The sequence below is a fragment of the Anolis carolinensis genome, chromosome 5, assembly GCF_035594765.1.
Source record: "Anolis carolinensis isolate JA03-04 chromosome 5, rAnoCar3.1.pri, whole genome shotgun sequence".
NCBI classification, from domain to species: domain Eukaryota; kingdom Metazoa; phylum Chordata; class Lepidosauria; order Squamata; family Dactyloidae; genus Anolis; species Anolis carolinensis.
This window is the reverse complement of record NC_085845.1, coordinates 88,601,729-88,619,910: the sequence shown is the minus strand read 5'-3', so window position 1 is coordinate 88,619,910 and position 18,182 is coordinate 88,601,729. Positions and strand designations below refer to the sequence as shown.

The 18,182-nt window shown below is 38.9% G+C and overlaps 1 protein-coding gene across 5 annotated transcripts in view; it reads left to right on the top strand.

Annotated features, from left to right (window-relative positions):
- Window positions 1–18,182, top strand: part of cacna2d1 (calcium voltage-gated channel auxiliary subunit alpha2delta 1) — a 574,720-nt gene that overhangs the window by 481,975 nt on the left and 74,563 nt on the right. For all 5 annotated transcript variants that reach the window (XM_008111505.3, XM_008111506.3, XM_062981743.1 and 2 more), the window contains 6 exons: window positions 2,291–2,369; window positions 4,722–4,771; window positions 6,094–6,183; window positions 13,433–13,501; window positions 15,383–15,457; window positions 16,051–16,125. In XM_008111505.3, coding sequence (XP_008109712.1) covers window positions 2,291–2,369; window positions 4,722–4,771; window positions 6,094–6,183; window positions 13,433–13,501; window positions 15,383–15,457; window positions 16,051–16,125 — 438 coding nt within the window. The remainder of the gene's footprint in view (window positions 1–2,290; window positions 2,370–4,721; window positions 4,772–6,093; window positions 6,184–13,432; window positions 13,502–15,382; window positions 15,458–16,050; window positions 16,126–18,182) is intronic.

Sequence of the window (18,182 nt, the reverse complement as noted above, 5' to 3'; positions counted from 1 at the left end):
CAAGGTCATGTGACCAGCATGATTGCATGGAGCGCCGTTACCTTCCCGCCAGAGCGGTACCTATTGATCTACTCACATTGGCATGTTTTCGAACTGCTAGGTTGGCAGGAGCTGGAGCTAACAGAGGCCGCTCACGCTGCTCCCGGGGATTGAACCTGGGACCTTTCGGTCTCCATCTCAGTGCTTTAACGCACTTCACCACGGGGGCTCGTAGTGATGAACCTCTATAATTAATTAAGCAGACCCCTCTCTCAATACACCATTTTATCTGTTCTAGTTTGGTGCCCATAAAAAATATAGAGCTGGAATTTGATCAGGATCTACTATTGCAGGAAGAACAAAGGGCTAACTCTACCCAGGACTATAGTAAAATAGCTTAAAATAATACATTACAAATGGAGAATTTGCGGAATGCAGTCATCTTTCTGGAACCCTGGGAAGTCTTTTGCCTCTGATGCAAAGTAATGACTTGGTCTTCTACTTTGTGAAACTTGGGCTGACCACAAGCTTCTGTTGTCACTAGGACTGATGGTATATGAAGAGTTTATAGTGCTAAAGATGCCTATTTGAATTGCTAGGGCCTGGGATTTCCAGACCATATCCAGGCCTCTAAACTCTGTTGCTCTATTTCAAAAAGAAAAGAAGCCTACTAAGAAAGCTCTGTGCAGGCAAATGGATTGAACCAACTGAGGCTGGCCTCTAGGTTTTTTTTTTTTAAGTTCCACTAATACAAACTACAGTGTTCCCTCCCTACTTCGCAGTTCCCTTTTCGATCCCTCACTGCTTCATGGTTTTTTTTCTGAGCGGTGGCGCATGCACAAAAGGGGAACTGGCAGGTACCAAAGAGGAGGCCACCAAGAAGAAGTGCAGGAAGAAAGCTTGAGAAGGGGAGAAAGGCCACCTAACTACTAATATAATATAATTTCACAGGTTGCAATTAAAGTGGCATCATAGCATTATAATCATGTCATGCAAAAGTTTCTCAGGTTAATTTGTGATGGAAGTCAAAAACAAAAACAACCAAGTAGGTCTGTCTCTTTCATAGCAAAGCCAAATCTAACAATTTGTCATTGTTTACATAATGCCCTGAATTTGCACCATTACTCAGCCCGGTGCTTGGATTAGCCTTGTCTTTACTTCATAGCATTGTAGCTTCCCCAACTTATTCTGTTCTAGCCAATCACAATCACCAGGTTAGCAAATGGACCAACAGATTTGGAATGTCCGAGACTGGATCTAATGCATTATATCGTCAGTGTAGACCCATATATTGCAGTTTAACATTGAACTGCATTATACTGGCCTACACTGACAATATAATAGAGTTCCACACTGCATTATATGGCAGTGTAAGACCTGTCTGAGATTCATAAGTAATCATGAGATTAATCTCTCCTAGTCCAAAATATCTTTTATTGACTGAAACTTGACCCATTTTTTTCTTGTAGCTTATTCTGCTTTCACCGTCTTTTCTAACAAGTATACTTGAATCTTTAAACATGTCTTGTAGCTCTTTTGAAATATTGACTATTGTCCAGCTTGGCAGTGGGAGCTTGTAATTTGGCAATCTGCAAATAGCTTTTAATGTCATGGTCACTTTTCACTCTGCATTATTGTTCTTAACTGTTGTTCTTCAGGGAAATAGGGCTATTGTTTGTCTCTCTACCCGGTAAAAAGGCCTTAGGGTATCATAAACACATGTTATTATTTTTCCGTCCTCCTTAGCTCATTTAACATAGTTCACTTTCCTGAATCATGAAGTGTATTAATTAAATAGTATGATTGACAAACCAACAGATTCACAGAGATGCCGACGATCTCTGGGGCACTGTTACTGAAAAAGTTTCAGTCACACTGTGTTGTTTAGTCATGTTTTCCTGGTGTATTGGTATGAGGATAAGACAACATGACAATTAGAAGCCTGATTTCACAAATCGTAGGTACTCCTCCCATGTTTAATTTTGAAACTGCAGAAGATTCTGGTTCCCAAGTTTGCTACTTGATCTTTTGCCATTTTTGTAACCTGCAGAATATATTTTTGGACATTTATTAGGAATGATACTATGTATTTTGCTTCCTTTGAAAATATTAGAAGACTACTAACCATACTACCCAATGATGGGATTTGGAGAACATTATAATAGTGCAGACAATGTAATTTAAAGGTGAAGAGAACATGATAATTTATTCGTGAAAAACTTGTCCAAAAATTTGGTATTCATGCTATTGTGGCTTTAAATGATGCCTATTACATGACAAAACTGACTCGACTTCTTTTGAATTTTCCTAGGTCCGTGTATTTACATTTTCTGTAGGTCAGCACAATTACGACAAGGGACCCATACAATGGATGGCCTGTGCAAATAAAGGTAATGTGAATCTGTTGTATTTTTTTTTATCATGACACTACATTCCAGTGCCATCTAGATTTCATCTTTTGTTTTAGACCAGATGAGAAATTAATCTGAAGAGGTGTTGGACAAACAGATACACTTGAATTATGAATGAGAACATTTCCACTGGTTCCATTCCTCTATTGTTCCTCTGGTTCTCTCATCCTTGCATTCCACGTGTCTTCAATTCTGGAGAATTGAAGCTCTATTCATGTACTGTATTCCCCAGGTAAAGCAGAGAGCAGGACCACATGGCTATCCCCTTATTCTTACATCTTTGGAATAGCTCTTTCCACCCAATTGCACACGCTTCCTCATTGTGTGTAATCTTTGGGTATGAGAAAGAGTTCACACATAGAGGTTTCCTTTTAGCTGTCTACATTGTATGAATCTTGGTGTGTAGTGCTATTATGAGATGTATAGAAATGTTGGGGTGGCATCAATAGCATAAATATGGAAAATGTGTATATAGTGCCATGGAGCATTTCCCAACAATTGTAGAATTGAAGCCAAGCTTTTCATTATTTTCTAATAATAAAATGAGTATTTTCCCCATTGCAGCATCATTGCATCTTAGACTTTGGCTTTGAGATTTAGGTATTGGGTTACTTCTTAAGTGCTTTAGGGGAGAAAGTTACATCTCAGCCATGAGCTACATTGATACATCTGTGGACTTGATGCTTTATTCTAAGTGTGAGAGCTGACACCTTTGCCTGTAGTGACAACTTGCAAATGTAATTCACACATGTACTATAACAGCTGCAGTTATATAATTTGCACATATACTGTAACAACCAGTTATATAAATAGTCAGTACAAAGGAATAATCACTACACATTTAGCAGTTTCCTGGATAAAGAAGCAAATGGAGCTTGGGGAAATTACTTTAAATTTTGCCTTGTTCACATGTAGTCTCCCCACATGCAGTGATACATATGATTGCATTCTTCTGGAAGTACTACAGATATTTTAAAGTGTTTTTATTGATATTGTTGATAATTTGAGGGTGATGAAGTGGAAGGTAGGAATAGACAAAAGGAATAAAATACTAAGACCATCAATGCAAAATATGAAGGAAAAGGGAGAATAAGACACTGTAGAACACTGCTTCTTAAACTGTGGGTCCCGACCTCAAATGAGGTCCTCTTACCTCAATATTGCTGTTTTTGGATTTGTTATATGTTTCACTGGCATTGAATGTTTGCCATTGTGTATTATATTGTTGTAAGCCGCCCTGAGTCCCCTTGGGGAGATAGGTCGGGCTATAAATAAAGATGATGATGATGATGATAATGATGATGATTATTATTATATTGGGGTCCTCAAAAATTTGGCAACAGAAAATGTTTTCTGAACATTACCTAGTGCCTACTATAAACATGTACATGAATCTGTTGTACAGTGTTTACAGTAGACTCTGAAGAAGATGCTTCAGCTCTACTTCATGAAAAAACTTAGCAAACCACAATGGCGCGATGGGTTAAACCCTTGTGCTAGCTGAACTGCTGACCTGGAGGTTGGCAGTTTGAATCCATGAGACAAAGGGAGCTTCCATCTGTCAGCCCTAGCTTCCCATGTGGTGACATGAGAGAAGCCCCCCCCCACAGGATAGTAACACATTCGGGCATCCCTTGGGCACCGTCTTTGAAGATGGCCAATTCTCATACCAGAAGTGACTTGCAGTATGTTCTCAGTTTGCTTCTGACATGATAAAAAAATCCCACCCTATAACATCTCAGGTTGCCATACAGCTAAATACTATTAAATCAAACAATACAGCATTTAACACAATGGTGAGTTATTTAAACAAACTAAAAGTATATTAAACACTTCAATAAATTAAACAATTTATGAACATATATAGATTTAGAAAGGAAAAATTCTAAAGTCTTTGACAGACTTCAGAATCACATGGCATACATGCAACTTGCTTTCCTGTGGCAGCATGCCAGACCCCTGTCAATTGCAATTTTGGTCTTACTGTTAGTCAGATGGAGGAAGCTGGCATCTACCATCAACTTCCTGTTCTGCCTTTCTACTTTACTGCCCATGGACAAACTGCAGGATTCTGTCCCATCAGATATACTGAAGTAAAATTCAAATGAAGGGCACAATCTTGTGCTTTACCTTGGGCCAGCCCTTGCTGATCACAAGGGAGCTTTGCTCTTGACTTTTAATATCCTTCCCAGCTGGAGGACACCAGTGCTGGTAAAATCACACCGTTTTCCCATTGATATAGTTCTAAGTGTCACACTGTTTTAAGTGCTATCATGGAGAGGATAAGATTGCAGTCAGGCTGCAAATTCTGTTTTATGTTTTATTTTTCAGGTTACTATTATGAAATTCCTTCCATTGGTGCCATAAGAATAAACACACAGGTACTTTATAAAATTTATGAAACAGCAATCAGATTCCAAAGTCAAGCCCACTGAATAAAAATCCTCTGTAGGAAATGTGTTTACTTAGACAGATCGCATGGATGAGACTTTGCAGAAAATATGTTGATGTCTTTATTACACAGGTGAATTATTCCAGTAAAGTAAAATAGCATAAAATAAAGTTGTCCTTGGCAGATTTGAACAAGTAGTGGCTGGCTAGCCAAACCCATCAGACACTAAAATTGTTGTAGTAGTTGTAGCCTCGTATTCCCTATCCCCCATATCCATTAATAGATTCATCTTCCATTCATTGGCACACTAATACTTTTTAAAAACCTATCAAACCCATGAGATGCTACTATGCAATATAAATTATACTACGTTGTTAAGCATGTATTGAGTGAAAGCGTACTTTATTTTGTCTCTTCTGAGATACCTTTTAAAAAGTGATCTGGAAGACACTTTTCTGTGGATTCAATACACCTTGCTCCTGTAACAAATGAAAGCCCGCCATCTTTGGCCAGAAGAAGGTGTGGGTGATAATCATATTGTGAGTTATGAATCATGTGTCCTCTAGCCAGCATTACTGGATAACCTACTTAAGAACAGAACATATGCCTATGCTTTTCTTGCAAATCATGAAACGCTTACATCCCAAAGGAGAAATCACGTCTCTAGACCATTGATTTGCATACTTTAAAGTACGCATTCCCTCTGGGGACAACAAGACAAGGGACATAATGTTTTAGATTTGCATCAGATCATATCAAGTCAGACATTCTTTTCTTCCAGCAATACATGCTGACACTGCAACCCCAAATGCTTGTACTTAAACTTCATTGTCTGCTCACAGAGAAAACATGTTTATAATAACCATTTTGACTCCTTTGATTCCTATGGCTTTCCCATCCTGACTGATTAAGTATAATTGGCAAGCAGAGGTCACATAGTCTAGTTGCCATCAATTGCTGATTTTGGGCCAGTGGTTTTTTCTAGGCCTGGTAACACTGGGATGCAGATGTTTACTGATTTGGGGAATGGTCCATTGATGGGTTAGAGGACTAAGGGGTAGGCATGACATGAAAATGTTGGAGATATCTAAACCTAAGAGCATCACGCAGTTCTAACAGCCTTCCCAAGAGAATTCTTGGGAATTTCTAGGCCAGTACCATTTTTACTGTTGGCTTGCAAAACATCATGCCTCAACTGAATTGAGATTAAAGGTTTTCCACCTGAATTTTATGATAGGGTTTACAAAATAGCAGCAGCACACTATTTCATAATGATGACCAGCTAACTCCATGTTTGTTTTCCTCTGACAGGAATACTTGGATGTTTTAGGGAGACCCATGGTTTTGGCTGGGAAAAAAGCCAAACAAGTCCAGTGGACCAATGTTTACTTGGATGCACTGGTATGATACACAATAGCATGTTTTTAAGTATATTTTCAATATGAAGGGTTTTTTTTAAATCAATTTGCTGAAATGTAGCCCAAGAAAAAAATAGTTAGGATAATATTGTTTATTATACAAACACTATCAGGGTTTCAAACATTCTAAAGGATAAGCTGAAAATCTGAACTTTTCTTAAGGCAAAAGACTTCAAGGAGAGCAAAAGTGTTTGAAGTTCTAGGTGTCAAATCAAGTGAGGAAAAGCTTGAGGGATTTCAGCAGTTTCGCCTACTGTAAGACCTAGAAAAATAGACAGTACCCATGTTACTGCAGAATGAGGAAATCATAGTCTAAGTAACTTTTCCAAGTTTTGGACTAGAGAAAATAAGAATCTGTGAGGATTTGTAGGACTGCTTTTTGAAAGTTTGGAGAGGAACCACTGGGATACTTTTGTTCTCAGATATTACTGTCTTGGATTAGGTGACAGATTAAATAATATTCTCTTTCCAGTTCTGATAATTAATTGTACACCTTGCTATGTATATGTTTGTGTGTGCTTGTATTTCTCTCTGTTTGTTTTTAGGAGTGTTATATATCTACATCCAAATGTCTTGATACATAATCTTAAGTTGCATCAACGTTCAGCTCTGCTTGTGTCTGTAAAGTAATGAAACAAAATATTGGAAATGTGTTTTGTATATTATAAGCCTACAACATGAAATAAGAGCAGGGAAAAGCTTCATGAACAGTACAGCAGAGTACGTTTCCATCCCTACACCATTTTGTACAGAGACCGCTTGATATGGGGCTAGAATGAGAAGCTTCTTGTTCAGAGGAGTTTCCTTCTTTTTCTAGAATTTGAACAACATTAATTTTGAGAAGTTTTGTCATCAAAGTGTGCATTTTCCTGTGCTTTGGCCTTGCATGAAGAAGCAGAAGAAATCTCTTATTTGCTAAATAGTTTGGCTAAACATTATGGATATTGTTATTTTATACCTGACGTTAGTAACCCTGTTTTCATCTAATGCCTGAACAGAGTTTGGGTCAAGAAATTTGGATTAAGAGATCACATCACAGCACATTCCAAGCTTTTTAGCCCATTGCCAAAAACATACAACAGAGATCTGTGCAAGAAACTATAAACTACATGTATTCAGTTATTGTTATCCAACTTTTTCTGCTTGGAGATAACTTTGATAAGCACATTTCAAAGCCATCAGAGGTTACTGTAATACATGTGCATACATACACTTGTTTCCATACAACCAAACCGTTCTAACATTTCCCGTTATGATTACAATGTAATATTTCTTGCTTTCAGAGAAAATGTAATCAGTCCATTATGTCCCTATCAAAGTGGCTGAGTCCCTTTCTATCATTATAGTTTCAATGCTCCCAAGTTCAATGACCACCCTTTCTTGGTTGCTGATGAGGTACTTACTGGAAATGTCACAGAGAAAGTTCTTATCTTCCTACACATCCTGTTCTCAAATGGTAGCACTAAAGCAAGAATATGCAAGGAGAGGAAACAAGCTGTAGTTTAGACAGACAAATCAAAACAAAAGCAAATAATTATGTAACTATTGTACTGCTTAATTATTCAAACATAAATAAAGAGTAATTTGAACTTATTTTGTATTAAAAAGAATTACATAAATATGGGCACAGAGGGCATATAATTTTTTTTATTCATACCACCTAATTTTATGGATGTGACAAAGATACAGTGACAACTATTTTGCTCTACTAGCTATTAAATTATTTTACTTTTCTTCCTTGTGTATGCATTGCAGAAGAGGATCCAGTGCTACGGAAAATACGTTTTGAGCCAACTCAATTTAATGGGCCCTTGGCACCCACTGGGGCTTGGTTCCAGGGACATTTGTGGATACCAAAATCTGTGAATGCTCAAATCCATTATAGTAAAATGGCACATTAAAATGGAGTTCCTTATAGAAAATGTCTAAATTTTTGCCATTGGTTTTTTTTTTAAAAAAAAATTGTTTGCACGGTAGCTCGCTGAATCCATCTGTGGATATGGAGGGCCACCAGTGTGCTGTCAACCTGTCTGTTCCCATCCTTATATGTACCATTTATACTTATGTATAAGTTGATTTAATGTATAAATCAAGGACAGGTTTGGGACCCAAAATTATGGGTTTGTATATGACCCATGAATAAGTTAAATGGCCATTCCATGGGAAACACACTGCCACCTCAGGACTAGCTGGCTGTTGTCCCCATTTTCCATCTAGGCATTCAAAAAAAACATTTCACCACTCTGCTCAGAGAAAGGGGTGGTTCCTGTTTTGATAACAGTTAAATTACAGTGTTAACTCTTATAAAAAAGGGGACCATCATCATCTGTGAGTACAGTGGCAAAAGGTGAGAGCTTACTCCATCACAGAAGAACCTACAAGAAACAGTGACCCCTTCTAGTCTCTCTACTCACCACTGTAAGGAATCATCAAAGAGCTGCCACCATCATTTTCCCACCCATTAATTCAAAAAGGCCAAAAGCAATACCACAATAGAAAGAATAGAGGATTTCAGTACATCTTTTGGGTTCTCCTGGGATGGATTAAGTTCTTGCCTTTCACAGCTTTTATATACTTTTTAAATATAAATACTTTATTCATATTCTGATCTATCTCCCTGAGGGGACTCAGAGCGGATTACAGGTACATATATGGCAAACATTCAATGCCATTATATAATTGACAAAGACAAATAGTACATAAACAGAAGCAAGACTTCCTTCTCTTCACCTCCGGCATCTTGCTGTGCTGGACTCGGCCATTGGGAAGTGCTGTTGTTTCATGTTCCATGCCGAGGAGCCTGTCGTCCATGGACACCTTTTGTGGTAGGATTTTTGCTGGTATGTTTTTCAGGGCACTTTTTACCTTTTCCCACCAAAATGGTACTTATTTATCTACTTACATTGTTGTTTTGAACTGCTAGGTGAACAGAAGCTGGGCCGACGTTGGGAGCTCTCCCCAACTTGGGCTTGAACTGCCACCTTCCGGTCAGCAGGATCTTCTATAGCTGGCAGTTTACCCACTGTGCTAGTCCGATTCTTTTAAAATAAGAATTACATTAAACCCTGGATAATTCAACTCTGAGTTTTGGACTCAATTTTTGATTGAAGTTTCTAGATTTATACATGATTATGTACAATACATTACAGTTCTACCCAAAGCACATTCCCTTGCTTAGCCTAGATATGCTTCAGGAGTGCAAGACAAATGCAAGGGTTCCATGGCACCAGAGCTGAGTTTGAACCTCAATGACATATTAAAGCATCACACCATCACAACCCAGTAACTCATCATATCATAGAGCATTTCATATCAATGGCCTAAGAAATTCTGTTGCTTCTGTCTTTCTGTCTGTCTAGCTATCAGAAACAGTTTCTGTCCCTGGAGGCACTACAGAGGGAACGGAATGAAGCCATTGAGCTTAATTGCTGAGATTATCTTTTATGACTGTTAGGACAAACATTTTGGAACTTCTGTTAAGACAATGGTTCTCAACCTTCCTAGTGCTGTGACCCCTTAATACAGTTTCTCGTGGTGTGGTGATCCCCCACCATACAATTATTTTCATTGCTACTTCATAACTGTAATTTTGCTACTATTATGAATCTTAATGTAAATATCTGATATCCAGGATGTATTTTCGTTGTTACAAATTGAACATAATTAAAGCATAGTGATTAATCACAAAAACAACATGTAATTTTATATTGTGAAATATATATTTCTAATTACTAACAAATGAAATTTTGTCTTGAAGCATGATGTAGCATGGGTAACAGTCTTTATATAACATCAGTGAACTATATTGCTACATTTTACAACAGTATGTGTAAAAAGCTAATTCCAGGTCAAAGGTTGAGATTGCTTCTTTCTTGCCAGATCAGAAATTCTTGTGGCAGTCTTTGCAAGAGCACAACAAAGATCATCTTCCACAAGAAGTCTACGTCTGTATTTAGACTTGACAACCCAGAGCCTTTTAATCCCATTTGTTTGTTTTTACAAAAGAGGCCACCAAATCCTTAAATACCTACCAATCTTGCACTAAAAGAAAGGGATGCAAGGCATGGCTTTCAAATCCTCCAGGATGGACCATCCCTTAGGACTGCCTACATTTGTGTGATCATGTTGTTCTTCAAACTACAGGCCAATGACTTTTCGTTAAGAATGAGGCTGAGACAACAGGGATGGAGAGAAATCTGTCCTTCAGAAGGGAAGTTCACTCCTGAAAGGGTTATCAAGGGGAAGAGTGTCTCCACTGAAGCTTTATCTCCAATCCTTATTTTCATTTTTTTCAAAATCCAATTCTCACAGGGACAGAAAGTGAGGTGACATCTTCTGAACAGGGGCACAGACAGCAAAATGAACACCACAGGGGTGTTAACCCTTCCCTTTGCTATTCAAAGCTAGTATATGTATGTGTGTATGGCTGAGTTACACTTAAGAAATGTACCTATCCTGGCTTACCGCACTGACCTGGTGGAGGAAAGATAGAGAAGGAGCCAAAGTGGCGTGTGCACGGGTGCTGGCTGTTTGGTTGGCAGAGGGGGCCCAGCAGCTATTCCAGGGAGGCAGAGGAGGTGGAACGAAGGAGGCAGCAGCAGCGACCCCTGTCAAATGGTCATTCGACCCCCAAAGGGCTTGCGACTCACAGGTTGAGAACCGCTGTATTAAGAGGAACATTTTTCGTAAGTTAATAGAAACCACTGCCAAAGACAGAAATGAAAACTGGGGCTCAGGTGCTTCACTGATAGGACAGCTATAGCCTCGTATTGTTTGTGGAGGCAGCAAGCACAGTGCCTTGACCCCAAAATGAATGAATATTTGATCACAAAACATGCATACTGTTTGGGATGAGAATATAGCTGAAAACTCATTTTTTTCTGGCAACATAGTTTTTACTTTGAGAATGTTGATATATATATATATATATATACACACACACACACACACACACACACACACACACACAGCGGAAATTCATATTGAGTGTCTAATAAGTATGTAAGCCAGAATGGATGTCCAAAGAACTTCTAACTGAGCTAAAGCTCAAAAGTGACATGCACAAGAAGTGGAAAAGGGGAGAAATCACCAAAGAAGAATTCAAACGTATAGCCAACACCTGTAGGGAAAAGGTTCGCAAGGCTAAAGCGCAAAATGAGCTCAGGCTTGCCAGGGACATAAAAAACAACAAAAAAGGTTTTTTTGCTTACGTTGGTAGAAAAAGGAAGAAAAAGGAGGCGATAGGGCCACTGCAAGGAGAAGATGGGGTGATGGTGACAGGGGATAGGGAAAAGGCAGAACTGCTTAATGCCTTCTTTGCCTCGGTCTTCTCACAAAAAGAAAGCCATCTTCAACCTCAGCAACATGGAATGGACGAAGGATTGGGGGAAATCCAACCCCAAATAGGGAAACAAGTTGTCCAGGAACACCTGGCCACTCTAAATGAATTCAAGTCGCCAGGGCCAGATCAGCTACATCCAAGAGTATTGAAGGAACTAGCAGAAGTTATTTCAGAACCACTGGCAATCATCTTTGAGAGTTCTTGGAGAACAGGAGAAGTCCCAGCAGATTGGAGGAGGGCGAATGTGGTCCCTATCTTCAAGAAGGGAAAAAAGAACGACCCAAACAATTACCGTCCGGTCAACCTCACATCAATACCAGGCAAGATTCTGGAAAAGATCATTAAGGAAGTGGTCTGCAAACACTTAGAAACAAATGCGGTCATTGCTAATAGTCAACACGGATTTACCAAAAACAAGTCATGCCAGACTAATCTGATCTCTTTTTTAGATAGAGTTACGAGTTGGGTCGATACAGGGAATGCTGTGGATGTAGCGTACCTGGATTTCAGTAAGGCCTTCGACAAAGTTCCCCACGACCTTCTGGCAAACAAACTAGTTAAATGTGGGCTAGACAAAACTACGGTTAGGTGGATCTGTAATTGGCTAAGCGAACGAACCCAAAGGGTGCTCACCAATGCGTCGTCTTCATCATGGAAAGAAGTGACAAGTGGAGTGCCGCAGGGTTCCGTCCTGGGCCCGGTTCTGTTCAACATCTTTATTAATGACTTAGACGAAGGGTTAGAAGGCACGATCATCAAGTTTGCAGACGACACCAAACTGGGAGGGATAGCTAACACTCCAGAAGACAGGAACAGAATTCAAAACGATCTTGACAGACTACAGAGATGGGCCGAAACTAACAAAATGAAGTTCAACAGGGACAAATGCAAGATACTTCACTTCGGCAGAAAAAATGGAAATCAAAGATACAGAATGGGGGACGCCTGGCTTGACAGCAGTGTGTGCGAAAAAGACCTTGGAGTCCTCGTGGACAAGAAGTTAAACATGAGCCTACAATGTGATGCGGCAGCTAAAAAAGCCAATGGGATTCTGGTCTGCATCAATAGGGGAATAGCGTCTAGATCCAGGGAAGTCATGCTCCCCCTCTATTCTGCCTTGGTCAGACCACACCTGGAATACTGCGTCCAATTCTGGGCACCGCAGATGAAGGGAGATGTTGACAAGCTGGAAAGCGTCCAGAGGAGGGCGACTAAAATGATTAAGGGTCTGGAGAACAAGCCCTATGAAGAGAGGCTTAAAGAGCTGGGCATGTTTAGCCTGCAGAAGAGAAGGCTGAGAGGAGACATGATAGCCATGTACAAATACGTGAAGGGAAGTCATAGGGAGGAGGGAGCAAGCTTATTTTCTGCTGCCCTGCAGACTAGGACACGGAACAATGGCTTCAAACTACAGGAAAGGAGATTCCACCTGAACATCAGGAAGAACTTCCTCACTGTGAGGGCTGTTCAGCAGTGGAACTCTCTCCCCCGGACTGTGGTGGAGGCTCCTTCTTTGGAAACTTTTAAGCAGAGGCTGGATGGCCATCTGTCGGGGGTGCTTTGAATGCGATTTCCTGCTTCTTAGTGGGGGGTTGGACTAAATGGCCCATGAGGTCTCTTCCAACTCTACTATTCTATGATTCTATGATTCTATGTCTATTATGCAGGGTGTTTAAACTTCACAAGCATAGTGTCATAAGTTTTCTATGGAGCTTTTTCTACACACAATTTGTTCAGAACCATGGTACATTTAGCTTATGTTTGAGAAACCTTTGGGACTTGTATAATTATGTTTCATTTAATATTTACTTATTCCACATGTATACACATATGCACACATGCAGAGTTCTGATGTGAAGTATACACAATTCTCCTTATTTTCATTTTGTAGGAACTTGGTTTAGTCATTTCCGGAACTTTGCCTGTCTTCAATTTGACAGTAGACCAAAACAACAGACAGGTACGTCAACATTTAGCATTGGAAAGAAGTAGTCAGCTAATTGAGAAGCCAAGCAAATTGAATAATTTGGATTTGAAACAGGTCAGTCCCACTTCCTTTAGTAGGACCAGATGTTCTCAGAACACAACACAGAGACTTGGAATAGTATGCAAATATGCCAGTTGACTTCATGTTTACTCTTTATATTTATACTTACAAAGGTTATGTGATATTTGCTAGGAAATATAATGGTTATATCTTATTTTAGTTTATGTTTTGTTTTGATCTTTTGTGGGTTATGGGTCTTCAACTGGGAATGAAGCATTGTGAAGAATTACGTTACGAATAATTATGTTAAAATTACTAACTATGCACTCTTCTTCTCAAATAAATAAAACCAGAAACATATATAAAATCCATTAATTATGAAATTCTGAAGTAATTTATAATACATATAACTGTTAAAACTCTGAATTGTCAATCTCATGGGGTAAATATACATGCATTTTCAAGCAGCGCTTCTGCCATCTGATTAGGTTAATGAAACATAGACTACCAAAATTTCATACATGAATGGGCTGGTTTATTTTATCATTAGTATTAAAGAGGCTTTCAGATCTAGAGCATGCTTATGGCATCTAACAAAAGCTTTCAAAATTGAAGGGCCTGATCCAGTATCAAAACTGGCTAACATTTCATGTCATGTGCAGCTCACTGAGCACTGTTTGATCAGTATAGAAATGTATGCTGTTTATAGTTTTGAGTAAGTGAAATCTACAAAATCTACATATAGGCATGAATCTTTTTGATGGGATTAAAGCAGAGCCAGTTGTTAAATGATGAGTTAAGTCAGAATTTGATCATATTGATTCAATGAGTCAGTTCTAGGAGGGACTAAGAACAGGAGTCAGGCAATTGTACTTTAGAGTGTATGCTCTGTATTTGTATATTTTCACTTTCTGGACGTTCTGAGAATACCTCGGTAATTGTGGCCCAGTTTTAAGAAGGAATAATTACTGACTTCTGTTAGAAAATCCTGAAATCTGTTTCCAAATTGTATCCATCTTGGGGTTGTTGTATGTTTTCCGGGCTGTATGGCCATGTTCCAGAAGTAGTCTAACATTTCGCCCACATCTATGGCAGGCATCCTCAGAGGTTGTGAGGATGCCTGCCATAGATGTAGGCGAAACGTCAGAATACTTCTGGAACATGGCCGTACAGCCTGGAAAACATACAACAATCCTGTGATCCTGGCCATGAAAGCCTTCGACAACACATGTATCCATCTTGCTTTTGTTGAGCCTTGGGAAATGGGTTTAGCTCAGTAATACAGCATATGCCTTACAAGCAAAGCCTTACAAGCAAATAGCCCACATTCTGCCCATTCCCACGTCTCCAGGTGGGATTTTGAAAGAGCCTTGTCTGAAATGCCAAGAGCTTCTGCTACCCATTATGAAAACAACTGCTGAACTACTGGAACTGTACATTGTTTTCTGATTCTAGGGTCCTTTTCATATCACATAATTATAGCTTGACATTATGCATAAATGCCATACTAACATCCTATAAAATTATATGAATAGATGGTAGTTTTCATTGCCTTACAGTTTTCTTGTGTCCATACATTTCTGTGTTAGTAGATGAATCAACGTGTATTTAAGCATTCAGCACTTTTAAACAATGTCAAAAAGGAAAAAAAATATTTGCATACCACTTTTTGACATCTTGAGAAATTGTTCATTCTAACATGAGTTTATCTGCAAATTTTCAAACAATTAATATATGGATATGTGAAGTCATTCCTCCTCTATTTGTAAAAGGGAACTTCAACTTTACCCATTCCATTTCTACTGAAATGACTATCCTTCGGGAAAGCTAACATTCAATTATTTCACCCCTCAGAACCAACTCATACTTGGAGTAATGGGAGTTGATGTGTCACTAGAAGAAATAAAAAAGCTGACCCCACGATTTACAGTAAGCCTTCTCTATATACTATTGCTATATTGTCTTCTTTTAACTTTTGCTAACACTTGAAATCTGTGCAAATGCTTCTTCCAGTCTATCTACCACTTCTCTGGCTAGAAGACAAGAGATTGTCTGTCCTTCATTCATTCTGTCATTTCCCCTATTTCCCCCTGCCCTGGTGATAGTTCTGAAGATCTCTAATTTCCTATAATTTCCATGAATTGTCTTATCTGCTGTAGCTGACATGTGAGCTGTGGCCGAGTTCCAGTTTGAAAGCACAAAACCGAGTAGTTCAAATAGGCATATCCCCGTCTCTTCATACACACATTTTTTATGACTCGGGTTAACTATGCACAAAGTGTCACTCATGGAATCAATTATGCTACCCAGACACTGATTGATCCAAGATTATTCAACCATATTCTCTGTAATGAAATTCATAATGTAAAAATAGAATTTTCTCCCTTATAATATCTCAGTGCTTTCGGTTTCCTAAAAAACACTACAATTTAGTCAGTATTTTTGGGAAAATGTATTCATGATCTTTTGACACTATTATCATGAAAAAGAAAATTAATTTACATTTATTTTGTATTCTACAGTTATGTCCGAATGGTTATTATTTTGCAATTGACCCCAATGGTTACGTGTTGCTTCATCCAAATCTTCAACCAAAGGTATGTCACATCTTAATTGCAGCTCACGTGAATAAGAACAAACCATACAAGGACTATCTTTTAAAATTAAATAATTGTGTTTATAATAAACATACACTTAGTACATATCATACATGTTATATGATTTACTAACTATGAAATAAGATGGTCCATAGTCAATATATAAATTCATCTAGAAGGATATGGACTAGAGACTACTACATGGAAAAATATAGTATTTGCAAGTTCCTGGGAAGTTCAGTTGGAAAATTAAAAAATGGCAGTAATTAATCCTTTGAAGACATCTTCTGTATCAGTAAAATCTTTCTTAATAAGCTAGTGTTGGACATTAAACAATTTTCACAGCATAGCAGTGAAGCCAAAAAATGTAACAATAATTTTTTGTTTTCTGATTTTGTGTGCTATGTGACACATCCACATCTTGACGACAAAAATCTATGTGGTAGCAGTCCTGTAAACCTTAAAAAATGAGTGTAAGATGGACTGAATTATCTTAGTATAAAAAGGAAGAACAAGGAGGCGATTGGGCCTTTGCAAGGAGAAGATGGGGTGATGCTGACGGCATAGGGAAAAGGCAGAACTACTTAATGTCTTCTTTGCCTCGGTCTTTTCACAAAAAGAAAGCCATCGTCAACCTCAGCAATATGGAATGGATGAAGGATTAGGAGAAATCCAATCTCAAATAGAGAAACAAGTTATCCAGGAATACCTGGCCGCTCTAAACGAAATCAAGTCCCCAGGGCCGGATCAACTACATCCAAGAGTATTGAAGGAACTAGTGGAAGTCATTTCGGAACCACTGACATTCATCTTTGATAGTTCTTGGAGAATGGGATATGTCCCAGCAGATTGGAGGAGGTAAAATGTGATTCCTATCTTCAAGAAGGGAAAAAAGGACAGCACAAACAATTACTGTCTGGTCAGCCTCATATTGATACCAGGAAAAATTCTGAAGAAGATCATTAAGGAAGTGGTCTACAAATACTTAGAAACTAATGCGTCATCACTAATAGTCAACATGGACTAATCTGATATCTTTTTTTGATAGAGTTACTAGCTGGATAGAGAATGCCATGGATGTAGCATATCTGGATTTCAGTAAGGCCTTCGACAAGGTCCCCCATGGCCTTCTGGCAAACAAACTAATCAAATGTGGGCTAGGAAAAACGATGGTTAGGTGGATCTATAATTGGTTAGATGAATAAACCCAAAGGGTCCTCTTCATCCTGGAAAGAAGTGATGAGTCAAGTGCCGTAGGATTCAATCCTGGGCCTGGTTCTGTTCAACATCTTTATTAATGACTTAGATGAAGGGTTAGAAGGCATGACCATCAAGTTTGCTGATGACACCAAATTGGGAGGGATAGCAAATACTCCAGAAAACAAGAGCAGAATTAAAAACAATATTCATAGATTAGAGAGATGGGCCGAAACTAACAAAATGAAGTTCAACAAAGACAAATGCAAGATACTCCACTTAGGCAGAAAAAATGTAATGCAAAGATACAGAATGGGGGATGCCTGGCTTGAAAGCAGTTCATGTGAAAAAGATCTTGGTGTCCTTGTGGACAGTAAGTTAAACATGAGTCAACAATGTCATGCAGCAGCTAAAAAAGCCAATGGGATTTTGGACTGCATAAATAGGGGTATAGCATCTAGATCCAGGGAAGTCATGCTACCCCTCTATCCTGCCTTGGTCAGACCACACCTAGAACACTGTGTCCAATTATGGGCACCTCAATTGAAGGGAGATGTTGACAAGCTGGAATGTGTCCAGAGAAGGGCTACTAAAATGATCAAAGGTCTGGAGAACAAACCCTAGTAGAAGCAACTTAAAGAGCTGGGCATGTTTAGCTTTCAGAAGAGAAGGCTGAGAAGGGACATGATGGCCATGTATAAATATGTGAGGGGAAGTCATAGGGAGGAGAGAGCTGGCTTGTTTTCTGCTGCTCTGGAGACTAGGATGAGGAACAACAGCTTCAAACTACAGGAAAGGAGATTCTACCTGAACATTAGGAAGAACTTTCTAACTGTGAGAGCTGTTCAGCAGGGGAGCTC